Source organism: Mobula birostris, chromosome 7 (genome assembly GCF_030028105.1).
Source record: "Mobula birostris isolate sMobBir1 chromosome 7, sMobBir1.hap1, whole genome shotgun sequence".
Lineage (NCBI taxonomy): Eukaryota > Metazoa > Chordata > Chondrichthyes > Myliobatiformes > Myliobatidae > Mobula > Mobula birostris.
Window position 1 is genome coordinate 123,270,721 of NC_092376.1, and position 18,150 is coordinate 123,288,870.

Below are 18,150 nucleotides of genomic sequence, written 5' to 3' on the forward strand. Positions count from 1 at the left end.
CCCAGGAACTACGGCGGCCGCCTGCCGGTTTGACGATGTACTGAAGAGCGCTTTATCCGAAATGGATTAACAGTGCATTTCAAACTCTGCATATGGCCCTGTTTTCATCAAAATGTTACATGTGTGTTCTCAGTTTCTGTACCTTGGTTCCAGTACTGTGGACTCTGATTTTAATCATGTTTTCTTTAAATTGGATACCTTCATTTAACATCTGAACTTTGCTATATTACATATAAGTGTCAATTAGTCATAGTCATAGTCATACTTTATTGATCCCGGGGGAAATTGGTTTTCGTTACAGTTGCACCATAAATAATTAAATAATAATAAAACCATAAATAGTTAAATAGTAATATGTAAATTATGCCAGGAAATAAGTCCAGGACCAGCCTATTGGCTCAGGGTGTCTGACCCTCCAAGGGAGGAGTTGTAAAGTTTGATGGCCGCAGGCAGGAATGACTTCCTATGACGCTCTGTGTTCCATCTCAGTGGAATGAGTCTCTGGCTGAATATACTCCTGTGCCCAACCAGTACATTATGTAGTGGAAGGGAGAGATTGTCCAAGATGGCATGCAACTTGGACAGCATCCTCTTTTCAGACACCACCGCCAAGAGAGTCCAGTTCCATCCCCACAACATCACTGGCCTTCCGAATGAGTTTGTTGATTCTGTTGGTGTCTGCTACCCTCAGCCTGCTGCCCCAGCACACAACAGCAAACATGATCGCACTGACCACCACTGACTCGTAGAACATCCTCAGCGGGCATCTTAAATCAATATGCTAGTAAACAATCATTCTCTTTAATTACAATATCCAAATAAAGGCCAAAATTCCAAACAGAGGATTTAATTATTAATGATACAATTTCAAAATATAATAATCTAAGTGTAAGAGATCTTAAACAGGCCTCTTAGCGAAACCATCAGTATATGTGACTATGAGGGGAGAAGACAAGGTTAGATCTCTGGATTTCAAAGTATGTACTTAGCATCCATTTCCATGAGGGGAGAAAATGTGTACTTAGTAGCGGAGCAGGAAATATATAAAATATTAGATATGAAAGTTAAAGGGAAATATTGAGTTTCAGAATACAAACGTATTTAAAATGTGAGGAATCACTAGGCATTGCTGGCCAGTGGTCTAGTGGCATGCGCACCAAACTTTGAGGTGGGTTCAAATCCATCCACGATAGGTTCAGCATTCAGCTAGCAACTCAGCTAGCAACTCAGCCTCATAAAAATAGACAAATACAAGGTTGCCACCCGATGCACAAGGCACAGAGAGGATCAACAAAAACAATCACTAGACCAGGGTAAAACATATCCTAAATGCTGAAGATAAATGAGAGAGCAAACGACAGAGGCGCTGGCCAGCATCTTCCAATCCTTTGTTATTACAAGTGTGATGCCAGAGGACTAAAAAGTATCTTGGGTAAAATAGTTGTTTAAATAATAATCTTATCTATTTTTCCCTTCTTAGGAGCAGATAGCTTAACATTAGTTGTGGGCAAATTATTGGAAAAATGCAGAGGCACAAAATAGTCAGGAGCAGTGAATTAGGAGCAGAAGTTTGCCATCCAAACATCATGGCTGATTTGTTTGTAACCTCAATTTAAGCATGTCTGTCTACCTGCAGGAACCTTTCACCTTCTTGCTTATCATAATCTATCCAACTCTGTCTTAAAAATATTTAAAAGACTGCTTCCAGGGGAAAAAAATCTTTCATTAGTTAGGGCAATGAATACAAGAGCAGGAAGATTATTCTCCAACTTTATGAAACCTTAGTCAGACCTCAGGTGAAGAACTGCGTGCACTTCTGGTCACCTATTTTTTTTCTTTTCAAATCTTTTTGTTATTATTGTACAAAAATAACACAAGTACATCGAAGTAAACAACTCTTACAATGTCTCAAGGAAAATAAACATTAAAGATTGAAAAATTTTGGTGATAATAAAAAAAACACTACTAAGCAGAAAAAGTGGAGGGGGGGAACCCCCCATTAGGTATGAGCCATGCCTCATACAAAAAGTTTCTAAAGATGAACATCAAAACCGCCAGCAAGAAAAAAAACACCAAAAATTTGCAATTAGATCATGGAGGAAATCTATCAATTAACTCAAATTATAATATTACAGGAAATATGTGATAGTAGCAGAGAACGTGCAGAGGCGATTCATCTGGACATTCCCTGGGTTGGAGCTTTTCAGTAATGAAGAGAGACTGGAAGCATTTTGGAAGGCACACATCCCGAAGAGAAAGAAGTATTCTAAAGGCAAGATGACACAACCATGTTTAACAAAAGTTGACATAAAAGCAAAAGAGAAGACATATAATAGAGCAAAAAAATAGTGGGAAGTTAGAGAATTGGAAAGCTTTTAAAAACCAACAGAAGGCAACTAAGAAAGTTAAAGATTGAATATTAAAGATGATAACCAAAAGTTTCTTCAGATACATAAAGTGAAGAGAGAGATGAGAGTGGATAGCGGACCGCTGGAAAATGATGCTGGAGAGGTAGTAACGGGGGACAAGGAAATGGCAGATGAATTGAATAAGTATTTTACATCAGTCTTCACTGTGGAGGACACTAGCGGTATTGGTGGGAGTTCCAGAGTGTCAGGGGTTATAAGTGTGTGAAGTTGCCATTACTAGGGAGAAAGTTTTTGGGAAACTGAAAGGTCTGAAGGTAGATAAATCACGTGGATCAGATGGTGTACACCCCAGGATTCTGAAAGAGGTGGCTGAAGAGATTGTGGAGGCATTAGTGACAAACTTTCAAAAACCACTAGATTCTGGAATGGTTCCAGAAGACTGGAAAATTACAAATGTCACTCCACTCTTCAAGAAGGGAGAGAAGCAGAAGAAAGGAAATTATAGGCAGTTAGTCTGATCTCAGTGGTTGGGAAGATGTTGGAATCGATTGTTAAGGATGTGGTTTTGGGGTACTTGGAGGCCTATGATAAAATAGGCCATAGTCAGCATGGTTTCAAGGGAAAATCTTGTCTGACAGATCTATTTGAATTATTTTAAGAAAATACAAAGGAGAAATGGTTGATGTTGTGTACTTGAATTTTCAGGTCTTTGATGGAAGTGCCACACATGAGGCTACTTATCAACTTAAGAGCCCATGGTATCACAGGAAAGATATGAGCATAGATAGAGCAGTGGCTGATTGGCAGGTGGCAAAGAGTTCAAATAAAGCAGTATTTTCTAGATGGCTGTCATAACTAGTGGTGTTTCACAAGGGTCTGTGTAGGGACCGCTTCCTTTTACATTATACGTCAACAATTTGGATGATAGAATTAAAGGCTATGTTGCAAAATTTGCAAACATTACGAAGATAGGTGGAGGAGCAGGTAGTTTAGAAGAATTAGAGGCTACCAAAGGACTTAGATTAGGAGAATGGGCAAAGTGGCAAAGGGAATACAGTGTCAGGAAGTGTATGGTCATGCACTTTTGTAGAAGAAATAAAAGGGTAGCACATTTTCTAAATGGAGAGAAAATTCAAAAATCTGAGGCGCAGAGGAACTTCTGAGTGTCTGTGCAGAATTCCCTCAAGGTTAATTTGCTGGTTGAGTCTGTGGTGAGAAGGCAAATGCGATGTTAGCATTTATTTCAAGAAGGCTAGAATATGAAAACAAGGATATAATGTTGAGGCTTTATAAAGCACTGGTGAGGCCTCACTTGGAGTATTGTGAGCAGTTTTGGACCCTTTATCTAAGAAAGGATGTGCTGACACTGGAAAGGCTTCAAAGGAGGTTTGCAAAAATTATGCCAGGATTGAACAGCCTGATGGATGAAGAGTGTTTGATGGCTGGCTCTGGGCCTGTATTCACTAGAATTCAGAAGAGGGGTGACCTAACTGAAACCTATTGAATGTTGAATGGCCTTGATAGAGTGAATGTGGAGAGGATGTTTCCTATGGTGGGGGTGTTTTGCACCAAGGGTCACAGCCTCAGAATAGAGAGGCGTCCTTTTAGAACAGAGATGAGAAGCAATTTCTTTAGCCAGAGAGTGGTGAATCTGTGGAATTCTTCGTCACAGCAGCTGTGGAGGCCAAGTCTGTATGAATATTTAAGACAGAGGTTGATAGGTTCTTGATTGTTCAAGCCATGAAGGGATACAGGAAGAATGCAATGGATCAGCCATGATGAAATGGTGAAGCAGACTCGATAGGCCAAATGGCCTAATTCTGCTCCTATATCTTATGGTCTTATTATCCTTTGATTTCATTTTTACTACTAAACATTTCTTTTAAATGATCATGGAAGTTTTGATTAAATTACAAGTTGTTCTTAATGGTTTTATACAATAAATCTTGAAATAAAGAGCCAATCAGATCAAAAATTGTCACTTAATAAAAAATGCAAAGAAAATAGTTTATTACAACCCAATCCATGCATCAACCGTTAAGCATATTTTGTTCTTTAAAAAAAAGTCAGTAAACATTCCCAGGTTTAGTCGCTTTATTATAATCTCTGCAAAACAATATGAAATTCAGACTGTGATTACAAGTAGCTATAGTACCAACACCTGGCTGATACAAAGCAATTAAGAAAATTGTTAATGGGGTACAATCACCGAAACACAACACAACCTTGTTCATTAAAATATGTTCCACCATTTTCTGTACAGTCAGCAACTGTATAAGAATTAAAATCCCTACACTAACAAACCTACACAGAGGTTTAAACAAAATGCCTCCAAACTGACAGGCAAACATATATAGTATCATTGGTAACTAGTTGCCAACTTAAAAAAAAACTCCCTTTTATGTCTGCTAGTCAAAAAATGCTAACAATTTGCCCATTTTTAGGAGTCTGCCTATGTCATTCTTGAGCTAGCTAAATAATCAAAACTCACAGTGAGTTGTCCTCCAATTTTCCCTCTTGTGGGTAAAGTCCCTGACTTCTGATTGGTGTCATTATCCACTTGTACAAGACTGGCCATTAGTATATGGAGAAAATAAACTTAAATCCTTGTTCTACCATTTCATGGCACAGTACACCTATAAACACATGACCGTTAACCACGGTTTTAATGAGTACAAAATTAATTGTAATACAAGGCTCTGCTGTGTACCAGCATCAGTCCCACTCAAGCTACACAATTTACACACTATCATAACCAATTTATTAAAGAATTTTTCTGTTGTATTAACATTTCCATGTGACTAATTGTGGCCTTGAATAATTATTTTAAAATAGTGATCAGTTACAAAAATTATTCAAATTAAAAACTGATATAATTGGAAGTCTTGACCACGTCACTTGAGATATCTCTATATTGTGCTTTCATGGTTAATGCTCAGTTGAACAATGAACTGAAGGGAACTCTGGATTGCTTGACAGGAACAAGGGCATATATTATAATAGTAACAGAATTAATATGCATGAAGAGGATGGAGAAATCTAGCTTTGGTATTGTTCTAAGCAAACAATAAGAAAAAGGTTAACTGGAATGAAAAAGCAGAAGTGATTTTGGACTGTTTCTCATGAAAATTTAAAAAACATAATTAGCAAAATAATATAAAAATGATTAACTTCTAAATTGAATAAGGATATGACATTACTTAAATAATTTTTTGGAGGAAATATTAGTGTTCCAATGTCACAAAGTATTTAGTACTATATCTTCAATATGTACAGTACTTTGAATAATACTGTATCTTCAAAACTGTTGGCCTAGGTTAGTCTCTCTTCCACTAAAATATTATGAATGTAATAAAAGTGCTTTAATTTCATTAGGATATGAAATAGATACTTAGTGAAGTGACTGGTGTCATAACTTTCTCACACACAATGCTGGTACCAAACAGGCCTAATTAAACAGAGTCTCCCAAATGCAAAAAATACTTATGTACATATTATACTGTACATTTCACTTATTTAAATCGATGTAAATTCCAAGTGCAATATAGACATATTTTGTTGTGGCAGGATACAACAGCAGTAACAATCAAATTCAAATATCCCCCTGAAATTATTCTCTTAAAAAGGCAATAAGCACTTTACAAATAATTTGTTGCCATCTTTCTTCAGTACATAATAGCAATAAAGATCTACATAACTTTACACATATTTATTCTTAAACATAGGGTCCCATGGATGTCCGAATGTACAATGAATAAAATTATGCTTCAGTATAAATTTGGTATAAGTAATGGCATTATAAATAATTTTAACTTATTAACAATAATGCCACTTTCCACATCCTTTATCCACTTTCAATATGACACCAGATAATGGTGCTACAGAAATGGAAAGGGTAGGAATGAAACAAAAGAAAATGACAGTAGTAAATCAGCCAGCAGTTCATTTTAATTTTCTTTACTCAAGGTGAATAATAGAATTTTTAAAAAGCTGACAGAAGTTTAAAATGCCTTGCAAAGTGAACACTTATTTCACTTAATACATGGATGGAAGACAACTGCATAGATGTTCAGGATTTAAAACTTACGTATAATCTATTGTGCCACTATTAAATATATATTGTGTATCAAACACATTTTTCTCTTAAAGTAGGTAATTTTATATTGGAAACAACAGACCTGTCAACTTTGAGCAAGAGTATAGTTGTTTGGTGAATTCATGGAACAGCTTCAATTTAAATGGTATATAGAAAGTTGCCACAACCATGTCAGTAATATTTAACAAACCTGTACATCTGGCAAAATGTTTACATTTGGGAAGAGATTTTCTTAAAATGACTATATAAGTTGTTAGAATATTTTAATAAAATCAATTGGGTGAGAATGCCTTTAAAAAGATATGTTCTTTCAGAAGGAAAACTAGAAATGTAACTGATTCAGAGGAATGATCTAATTAATCACTTAACATTGTGCAAATAAAATCTCTGTACATTCAAAAAACTCATTCTAAGAATGTTGCATTCTATGGGTTTTATCAACTTCAAATTTATAATAGATAGGAAATTCAGTAAAATCTAAATATGGCTAAGTAATATTATCATTGGTAATAAAATGTACCATTCATTGTGACATTTTGAAAAGCATTAACTTGTAGCACAACATAATCTTCAAGGTGCAGATAATCTAATTACGCAACTAATTTAATGAAGAAACACTGTTTACCAGTGGAGTCATACTGGCAGTTATTAATTACCTTTAATCTTATTCAGTATCAACTATCACAGGAAATTTCCAACACTGTGCTATAAACACAGTCAAAAATTTATCCAAGGCAATAGTTTGCATTTGAGGACCCATTTTGTGAAGGTGTAAAGGGAAATCATATTTGACAAATCTGTTGACTTTTTGTAAAGCTGTAATGTATTGGGTAAGGGAAAGCAGTGATATGATCTAGTTGGACTTTCAGGATTGTGACAAGATGCTATATGGAGGGTATTAAACAAAATTAAATTACTTGGGTTTGAGGATTGTTTTTAAGAGAAATAGGGCAGGAGTAAATAAGGTACTTTCAGGCTAGGAGGCTATGACCAATGGGATGTTGGAAGGAACAGTGCTGATGCCCCACCTTTTTACAATATATATTTAAAAACTGGATGAGGACTGAGTGTCATTTGTTCAAGTTTGCCAATGATTCAAACTGTGGTGGCAGTGTAGATTATAAAGGCTCTCAATAAGATATGCACATGCTAAAATAGGAAAATGTCCGGCAAATGGAACGAGAACTGTAAAAAAAAAGGTTATTCGCTTTGGTAGAGAAAATAGAAAGGCAGAATACTTCTAAGAGAGATTTATAGAAATAGTGCTCAAAGGGACTTAGGTGTCCTAGTACACAAATAACTGCAAGCTAATATTTAAATGCAGCATGAAACTAGGAAGGCAAAGAGTAGTCAGCATTTATCATAGAAGAACTTGTGTATAGGGTAAATGCTTCAATCTAATTATGTGTGGCCTGGGTGAAAATGCACCTATAATATTGTGCAAGTCTAGTCTCCTTAAATATGTATATACTTACAATAGACTGGGCCCGTATTCTCATATTCAGAAGAATGAGAGGTGATCTCACAGAAACACAGAAATTTCTTCGGGGTTTATCAGGAAAATGTTTCCCCTGGCTGAAATGTCTGGAAGCAGGGGTCACAGATGCAAAGAGGTCAGCCATTTAAGATTGAAATAAGGAAAACTCGTTTATCCAGAGGATAATGAATCTTTGGAGTTCTCTACCTCAAAGGGTGGCAGAGGCTGTGTATATTCAAGTCAGAAATAAATAGATTTTTGGTCACTAAGGGCATCACAGGATTTTGGGTTAGTGCAGGAATATGGCACTGAGGTAAAAGAGCAGAACAGGCATAAAGGGCTGAACAACCTACTCCTGCAATTTCTTAACAATTTCTTGTAATTTCTTTATCTTTCAACTGACTTTGCTGCCAACATTTTACTTTTTTGTGTGAAATTTAGAACACACAGCTCTTTCTACATATTTAAAAAATCTGATTTTATTTTCCAGTGTACAGTACTAAAATATTAAAAGAATAGAAGTTATCATTTTGATTTATCCAAACTGCTGGTTTTGGTTGACTGAGTCAAGCTCAGTTCTGCAATGTAAAACTATTGCAATTGTGCGAGAAAAAATGAATATTGAAAATATATCAGGTCTGAAAATAGAACTAAATAAATTTAAACATATTAAAAATGCTATTCAGTTCTACTGGGGGCATTCCAACTGGAGATAGTTTCACAGATCTGTTGTTCCAAAACTTAAAACAAGGATAAACCAATCATTCTAAGAACACTGAGCATGCTCAATATATCAAAATTTCCAAATAGAACATTATACATTTCTCCTTTTATAAGGTTATTTTTATATATTAGCATACATTAAAATATTTAATGAAAAAGGAAGCAAGATATTACTGGCATCAAATTACACCCATTTCTAGACTGTTTGGTGCCACAGAGTCCCCTGGTAAAATGTAAAGCTGCACAGCTTGCTTTCATCTTGTTGCCCAAGCATAACTATACATTTTACTAACAGGTATAAATCAAGTATCAATGTAGCATTCTTATAGGTCAGAAGTAGCAGCAAATGGCAGGAATACAAATGCAATGGTGACAAAGTGCGATTCTAATATCCATGAAGTAAAATATCATCAATGAACAAGCTACCTTTATTTACAGAGATACACTGAGAATCAAAATCAACTGCACTTCTGTAGTACACAGTATGAATGTTAACACTAAACTGAAATCTGATAATAACTCTCAGCTATCAACACTTCACAATTAATGAAGTCAATAACTGTGAAGGCTCTTTTTGGACCTATGATCTACCAAAGTGACATAACCTTTCAATCCAGTTACAACTAATGCCTATACAAAATAAAAGCTGAAACCAAAATTGGACTTTTTGTAATATTCTAACTGAAAAGCTACAGCAATGACCAAATAAGATCAACAGTATTCGTATTTTTACCTTAAACAATATCTATTTTGGTTACCTAATTGAAAATACAAAAATATATAGCTTTAGAAGTACTTTTTACATCCTATCAAGTAACATTTAGAAATCTGACATGCACATTACTACATTAAATGCAAAAGGTGGCAACTAAAGGATTTTAGTATAGATAGGCAATATACATTTATACAATTTTACAAATAGATAAAATTAAATTTTGGTTATTTGCCTTTGTTGCAAGAGTGTATCACATACATGCTTTTTTTTCTTTTAATGTAACAACTGCAAGCCATTACATTACACTGAAATGTTAACACAAAACTACTTATAAATTATTTCTACATTCTTATGTATCTACATCTGCAGGAAGATATGAGCCCATAAACTCTCAGTATCTGACTTTCTAGAAGCTTATAGGATCAAAATCTTATAAAGTGTACTTGCATCCTCTTTCTGTGGATATTTGGACCCACACAACATATTTCACAGTTCTCGTAAAACCCTAACCCCACCCTGATTACATTCAATTTTGTATCAATGTAAGCTGTGCAAAACTTTACTTCACTGGCATTAAGCCAAATAATTGCATTTGTCTTTGGTACAAAATAGTGTGCAAATATTTCTGAAAAGTACCGAAACCCTTGTTTCAATAACCATCTTTATACAATACAGACTCTGTGGCATATATCTATATCGTTGAAATATCCCTATATACATTCATAATGGTTTAAACAGCCAAAGAGTGAAAATAAACAAATACTTTTTAAATCCATAAAATTTACCCACTATACATCCATTACCTTATATCTTTTCTTTCATTTTAAATACAAGGCACAAAGAATATTACTCCTTTCTGAAACTTAAATACTTATGCAATGTCTGAAAAGGCCATGTAATTTACTCTATGAACTATTTAACACATACATACTTAATACAGAAATATCTACAAGTAGTATAGCAATGGTGTTAATGGAAAAATAATCAGCAACAGCTGTTAATGCTAAAAGGAACTACAAATAATTTGTTGTTTTCTCGATTCAACCACTGCATCAATGTTTCTCATGAAACTTAACATAAGCTTCAACCAACATATTAGAACACATCAAAGTAGGTAAGTAAAATTTACCTTCTAGTACCTGAGCACATATAACCCTATCTATAATAGCATTCTTTTTTCCCAGAACTCTGTATCAACACGAGTTTTCTTCTCTCGTTTTAAAACAGACCTAACATAACTAACAAACTGTCACTTTTTATAATGAATCAAACACTTATCACAGAAATGGCAGACATGTAATTATAGGCGGAAGCTGATTTTCGCAGAAGATGGCACATTATACTTTTGACGTAGGGACTCGAAGACCTTCAAGACCACCTGTGGGGTCCCCTTCTCCTGTCTTTTCCAACACTTGGTTGACAAAGTCAGATGTTTGTCCAGCTACCTTTGTCCCTATCAAAAAAAAGGCAAAAATTGATTAAAAATGAGATTTGGCTAATTAATAATGAAAATATTTATAAACTTTGTCAAAAATGATTTCAGCAGCTACAGTAGATAGAGCACTGCGTGCTTATGTTGCCGAAACAAGTTAATCAGTTTATTTCCTCCCTTCAAACTCTCTTTATTAAGACATTTATCAGAGTGACTCAACTATAATTAAACCTAACAGAGCGGGCGACGGAGTAGTGGGAGACAGAGCAGGAAGGCTTTGGTTCGAGAGGCTTCGGCAAGCAGAGGCTGAGGACGAGCTTGCTCCCAGTGAGGTAAGGCCGGGTAAGCTCCTTTAATTAATCTAATTAACTTAGAAGTAGGTAATGGAGGCAGCAGTTAGGGCAGTCGAGTGCTCCATTTGCAGTGTGTGGGAAGTCAGGGCGAGCACAATTGTCCCTGATGATTACACCTGTAAAAGGTGCATCCAGCTGCAGCTCCTGACAAACCGAGTTAGGGAACTGGAGCTGGAGCTGGATGAACTTTGGATCATTTGGGAGGCAGAGGCAGAAATAAACAGGAGTTTCAGGGAGATAGTCACCCCTAAAGGTCAGGAGACAGGTAGCTGGGTGACTGTCAGGAGAGGGAAGGCGAATAGACAGAAAGAGCAGAGCACCCCTGTGGCCATTCCCATCAACAATAAATATACCGTTTTGGATACTGTTGGTGGGGACGACCTACCAGGGACAAGTTGCAGTGGTCACATCTCTGGCACCGAGACTGGACCCTCAGCTCAGAAGGGAAGGAGGGAAAAGAGGAGAGCAGTAGTGATAAGGGATTCGATAGTTAGGGGGACAGATAAGAGGTTCTGTGGGAGAGATCGAGAATCCCGGATGGTCTGTTGCCTCCTTCTGCCAGGGTCCACGGTATCTCGGATCGGGTTCTCAGTATTCTCAAGAGGGAGGGTGAACAGCCAGATGTCATGATCCATGTAGGGACCAATGATGTGGATAGGAAGAAGGAGGAGGTCCTGCAAAGAGAGTTTAGGGAGTTAGGTGCAAAGTTCATGGACAGGACCTCCAGGATTGCAATCTCAGGATTACTACCCATGCCACATGCTAGTGAGGCTAGAAATAGGAAGATAATGCAGCTAAATACGTGGCTAAGGAGTTGGTGCAGGAGGGAGGGCTTCATATTGCTTGACAATTGGGCCTTGTTCCAGGGAAGGTGGGACCTGTTCCGACGGGACGGATTGCACCTGAACTGGAGGGGGACTAACATCCTTGCGGGAAGGTTTACTAGTGCTGCTCCGGGGGGTTTAAATTAGATCTGCAGGGGGAGGGTAACCAGAGTGTTAGAGCAGATAGTGAGGTGGAGAAGGATAAAGGTCATGCGAGAACTGAAAGTATAGTGCCACGGAGTAAAGCCAGATCTAACACATATCGAGGCTTTGAGGAAAGAGAAGCAGAATAAACGGTGTAAAGGTAGTAAGGTAGAAGGGCTAAGGTGCATGTACTTCAATGTAAAAAGTATCAGGAACAAAAGTGATGAACTGAGAGCTTGGATATATACATGGAATTATGATGTAGTGGCCATTACAGAGACTTGGCTGGTACTAGGGCAGGAATGGATTCTCAATATTTCTGGATTTCCGCGCTTTAAAAGGGATGGGAGGGGAGGGGAGGAGGGGTGGCATTACTGGTCAGGGGTACTATTACAGCTACAGAAAGGGCGGGTAATGTAGCAGGATCCTCTTTTGAGTCAATATGGGTGGAAGTCAGGAACAGAAAGGGAGCAGTTACTCCATTGGGAGTATTCTATAGGCCCACTGGTAGCAGCAGAGATACCGAGGAGCAGATCGGGAGGCAGATTTTGGAAAGGTGCAAAAATAACAGGGTTGTTATTGTGGGTGACTTTAACTGCCCTAATATTGATTGACACCTGATTAGTTCCAATAGTTTAGACGGGGCAGAGTTTGTTAAGTGTGCCCAGGACGGATTCCTGTCACAGTATGTTGACAGGCCGACTAGGGGGAATACCATACTAGACCTAGTATTAGGTAACGACCCGGGTCAGGTCACAGACCTCTCAGTGGGTGTGCATCTGGGGGACAGTGACCACTGCTCCCTGGCCTTTAGCATTATCATGGAAAAGGATAGAATCAGAGAGGACAGGACAATTTTTAATTGGGGAAGGGTAAGTTATGAGGCTATAAGGCTAGAACTTGCAGGTGTGAATTGGGATGATGTTTTTGCAGGGAAATGTACTATGGACATGTGGTCGATGCTTAGGGATCTCTTGCAGGATGTTAGGGATAAATTTGTCCCGGTGAGGAAGATAAAGAATGGTAGGGTGAAGGAACTATGGGTGACAAGTGAGGTGGAAAATCTAGTCAAGTGGAAGAAGGCAGCATACATGAGGTTTAGGAAGCAAGGATCAGATGGGTCTATTAAGGAATATAGGGTAGCAAGAATGGAGCTTAAGAAGGGGCTGAGGAGAGCAAGAAGGGGGCATGAGAAGGCCTTAGCGTGTAGGGTAAAGGAAAACCCCAAGGTATTCTTCAATTATGTGAAGAACAAAAGGATGATAGGAGTGAAGGTAGGACCGATTAGAGATAAAGGTGGGAAGATGTGCCTGGAGGCTGTGGAAGTGAGCGAGGTCCTCAATGAATACTTCTCTTCGGTATTCACCAATGAGAGGGAACTTGTTGACGGTGAGGACAATATGACTGAGGCTGATGTTCTGGAGCATGTTGATATTAAGGGAGAGGTGCTGGGAATTGTTAAAATACATTAGGATAGGTAAGTCCCCGGGGCCTGACGGAATATTCCCCAGGCTGCTCCACGAGGCGAGGGAAGAAATTGCTGAGCCTCTGGCTAGGATCTTTATGTCCTCATTGTCCACGGGAATGGTACCAGAGGATTGGAGGGAGGCGAATGTTGTGTCCTTGTTCAAAAAAGGTAGTAGGGATAGTCCGGGTAATTATAAACCAGTGAGCTTTACATCTGTGGTGGGAAAGCTGTTGGAAGAGATTCTTAGAGATAGGATCTATGGGCATTTAGAGAATCATGGTCTGAGCAGGGACAGTCAGCATGGCTTTGTGCAGGGCAGATCATGTCTAACAAGCCTGATAGCGCTCTTTGAGGAGGTGACCAGGCATATAGATGAGGGTAGTGCAGTGGATGTGATCTACATGGATTTTAGTAAGGCATTTGACAAGGTTCCACACGGTAGGCTTAGTCAAAAGGTTAGAAGGCATGGGATCCAGGGGAGTTTGGCCAGGTGGATTCAGAATTGGCTTGCCTGCAGAAAGCAGAGGGTTGTGGTGGAGGGAGTACATTCAGATTGGAGGGTTGTGACTAGTGGTGCCCCACAAGGATTGGTTCGGGGACCTCTAATTTTCATGGTTTTTATTAACGACCTGGATGTTGGGGTAGAAAGGTGGGTTGGCAAATTTGCAGACAACACAAAGGTTGGTGGTGTTGTAGATAGTGTAGGGGATTGTCGAAGATTGCAGAGAGACATTGATAGGATGCAGAAGTGGGCTGAGAAGTGGCAGATGGAGTTCAACCCGGAGAAGTGTGAGATGGTACACTTTGGAAGGACAAACTCCAAGGCAGAGTACAAAGTAAATGGCAGGATACTTGGTAGTGTGGAGGAGCAGAGGAATCTGGGGGTACGTGTCCACAGATCCCTGAAAGTTGCCTCACAGGTAGATAGGGTAGTTAAGAAAGCTTATGAGGTGTTAGCTTTTATAAGTCGAGGGACAGAGTTTAAGAGTGGCAAGGTAATGAAGCAGCTCTATAAAACTCTGGTTAGGCCACACTTGGAGTACTGTGTCCAGTCTGGTCACCTCACTATAGGAAGGATGTGGAAGCATTAGAAAGGGTACAGAGCAGATTTAGCAGGATGCTGCCTGGTTTACAAAGTATATATTATGATCAGAGATTAAGGGAGCTAGGGCTTTACTCTTTGGAGAGAAGGAGGATGAGAGGAGACATGATAGAGGTGTACAAGTCAGTAAGAGGAATAGATAGAGTGGACAGCCAGCGCCTCTTCCCCAGGGCAGCACTGCCCAATACAAGAGGACACGGCTTTAAGGTAAGGGGTGGGAAGTTCAAGGGGGATATTAGAGGAAGGTTTTTCACTCAGAAAGTGGTTGGTGCGTGGAATGCACTGCCTGAGTTAGTGGTGGAGGCAGATACACTAGTGAAGCTTAAGAAACTACTAAACAGGTATATGGAGGAATTTAAGGTGGGGGGTTATATGAGAGGCAGGGTTTAAGGGTGGGCCGAAGGGCCTGTACTGTGCTGTACTATTCTATGTTCTAACCTAGTTAGATCCTTGTGGAACCTCAAAAATCATAAAAGATGATTAACACCATATTTGAGAATGAACTCATGACTGTATATTAGTTAGTCAATTATTGTGATCTGTCACACTCTGATTTTGGTTATTTGAATGCAGACAAAAATGAATGTAGATTAGTCTGCATAAAGTCATCCCTAGCCAGCAGTACTGAACATGTTACAGCTGTCTCACATTCCATTTCCAAAATTCAGTTCAATTTTGTTTTAAGCAGAGTAGAAAGCAAAGCTGCTACCAGATAACAATTTGGCATCATCAACCAAGAAAATACTTCTATATTTAAAAATACTTCACAACAAAAGGATACTCAGTTTCCATTAGGTCGGTAGTTTATACACTTCTTGACATTAGGAGCAAGATCAACACTAACAAGAAACCATAAACTGAGTCCTGCAGTTCGTGAAAAGCTTAGGCAACATAAGGAAAAAGTTAGTAAAAAAAAAAAACCATATCAGGTACCCATTGCTAAAAATGCAGTTTTTTCCTGTATGGTACCTACCTGTTCAGAAAAGTTCAATGGAAATAAAGAAAATAAAAAAATAAAAATAAAATAAACAAACAAGTTATGTAAATAAATTTAAAATTAGAAAACTATTTGACAATTCAGGACATAAAATTCCTTGTTACACTTTCTCTATAGTTACTCATTCCAGCACTTTTGCAAAAATTAAGAAATATTCCAATAAAAATTACAAATATATACATATCTAAAGAGGAATTATTTGCCTCAAAGTGTATTGCATAACCTTCAGAACATTCTACCACATAAAAATTTTTAAGGTGAGCATAACTTACTGTTGTTTTAATTCTGATTAGCATTTTTCAAGCTTTAAAAAAGATACTTAAAGACCATTGAAATCATTGCAATGCATCCTACCAAAGTCACCAATTCATATTAAGCTACTCAGGGGAAATGGAGGTTGATACAGCAAAGATTGAAAAGTAAAACAGGATTTAATATAATTTCTTACCAAGTGTTTTATTTAAGAGATTTTCAAGCTTTTCTAGCATGCCGGTGCTTTCCTTTTCCCCCTGACTCTGTACTCGACTTACAATTTCCTGTTTGATTGAGTTAATCACATAAAGCAGATGATCTACGAAGAAAAAGATTATCAGGAAGTTAGAAAATCCATTGTGTATAAAAATAAATATCAATAGTTTTAAAGTGCCTGGCGTCATTTCTACATAGGGCAAATCAAAATAATAAAATTGGTAAATATAAGGGGAAAGACCAGAAGACAGAGCAGTAGAATTAGATCATTCAGCCCATCCAGTCTTCTCTGCCATTCCATCACGGTTGATTTATTATCCCTCTCTACCCCAGTCTCCTATCTCTTCCCTGTAACCTTTGACGTCCTTACTAATCAAGAGCCCATCAATCCCTGCTTTAAATATACACAATAACCTGGCTTCCACAGCTGTAAGTGGCAATGAATTCCACATAATCACAATCATCTGACTAAAGAAATTCCTCTTCATCTCTGTTCTAAAAGAACATCCTCTATTCTGAGGTTGTCGCCCTGGACCTGAACTCGCGCCCCCCCCCCCCAAATAGGAATTATCCTCTCCATGTGCACTGTATCTAAGCCTTTCAATATCTGATAGTTTCAATGGGATCCTCCACACCACTCCCCCCAGTTCTTCTAACCTCTAGTGACTACAAGCCCAGAGCCATCAAACATCCTCATACATTAACTCTTTCATTTCCTGGATCATTCTTGTGAACCTCCTCAGGATCCTCTTCAATGCCAGATATGGTGACAAAGGCTGCTCACAATACCCCAAGTGTGGTCTGATCAATACTTTATAAAGCCTTAGCATTACATCCTTGCTTTTATATTCTAGTCTTCTTGAAATTAATGTTAATATTGCATTTGCCTTCCTTACCGCCAACTTAATCTGCAAGTTAACCTTTAGGGAATCCTGCACAAGGACTCCCAGGTCTCTCTGCACCTCTGATTTCTGGAATTTCTCCCCATTTAAAAAATAGTCTACATATTTATTCCTTCTGCCCCAGTGCATGACCTTACACTTCCCTATACTGTAGTCTATCTGCCACTTCTTTGCCCATTCTCCCAATCAGTCCAAGTCATTCTGCAGACTTCCTCAATGTTACCTGCCTCCCTACCTTTCTTTGTACCATACACAAACCTGGCCACAAAGGCATTAATTCTGTCATCCAAATCGCTGACATATAATGTCAAAAGAAGCGGTCCCAACACCGATCATTGTGGAACACAAGTCACTGGCAGACAACCACAAAAGACCCCCTGTATTCTTACTCTGCCTCCTACAAGCCAGTCAATCTTTTATCCATGCTAGTATCATTCCTGTAATACCTTGGGCTCTTACCTTGTTTAGCAGTCTCATGTACATCACTTTGTCAAAGAACTTCTGAAAATCCAAGTAAACAACATCAACTGACTCTCCTTTGTCTATCTTGCCTATTACTTCCTCAAAGAATTCAAACAAATTTGTTCGGGAAGATTCACCCTTAAGGAAACCAAGCTAACTTTTGCCTATTTTATCGTGTGTGTCTCTATGTATCCCAAAAACTCATCCTTAATAATGGACTGGTAAATGAGCACCAGAAACAAAAACAATATATTTTTTAACATTGACAAATTGTACCCCATCTTAAGCACGTTCAAATCTTTGTCAAAATGACTTTTAGTGATGGAAAATATGAGCAAATCTCATGACCAGTACATTTAGTTAGTTCACATAGTAAAACTTCAATGAAAACAGAAAATATTGTATATTTTCAACAGGTAGTCAGTGTCTGTGGGTAGAGAAACAGGTAACATTCTGGGCCAGTGATCTTTAACCATATTTTCTGCTTTTCAATAAAGAGTTACATTTCTATTTGGTCCAGTCATAATGGTTTTAATATTATCATGGAAAGGAAATGACAGGTTAATGGAATTTTACTGATGTTGCCTACTTTTTCACATCAAAGATCCTGATATTTAC

The 18,150-nt window shown here is 38.1% G+C and overlaps 1 protein-coding gene across 4 annotated transcripts in view; it reads right to left on the bottom strand.

Moving 5' to 3' along the window:
* Positions 1–4,454: 4,454 nt before the first annotated feature.
* The window catches only part of crebrf (creb3 regulatory factor), a 79,267-nt gene continuing 65,571 nt past the window's right edge, over positions 4,455–18,150 (bottom strand). For 3 of the 4 annotated variants that reach the window (XM_072263705.1, XM_072263703.1, XM_072263704.1), the window contains exons 8-9: positions 16,149–16,271; positions 4,455–10,833 (exon numbers count right to left, since the gene is read on the bottom strand). In XM_072263705.1, the coding sequence (XP_072119806.1) occupies positions 10,718–10,833; positions 16,149–16,271 (239 nt within the window). In that variant the 3' untranslated portion in view covers positions 4,455–10,717. Of the gene's footprint in view, positions 10,834–16,148; positions 16,272–18,150 lie in introns of those variants that run through there. The other variant, XR_011886619.1, reaches the window with a different exon arrangement.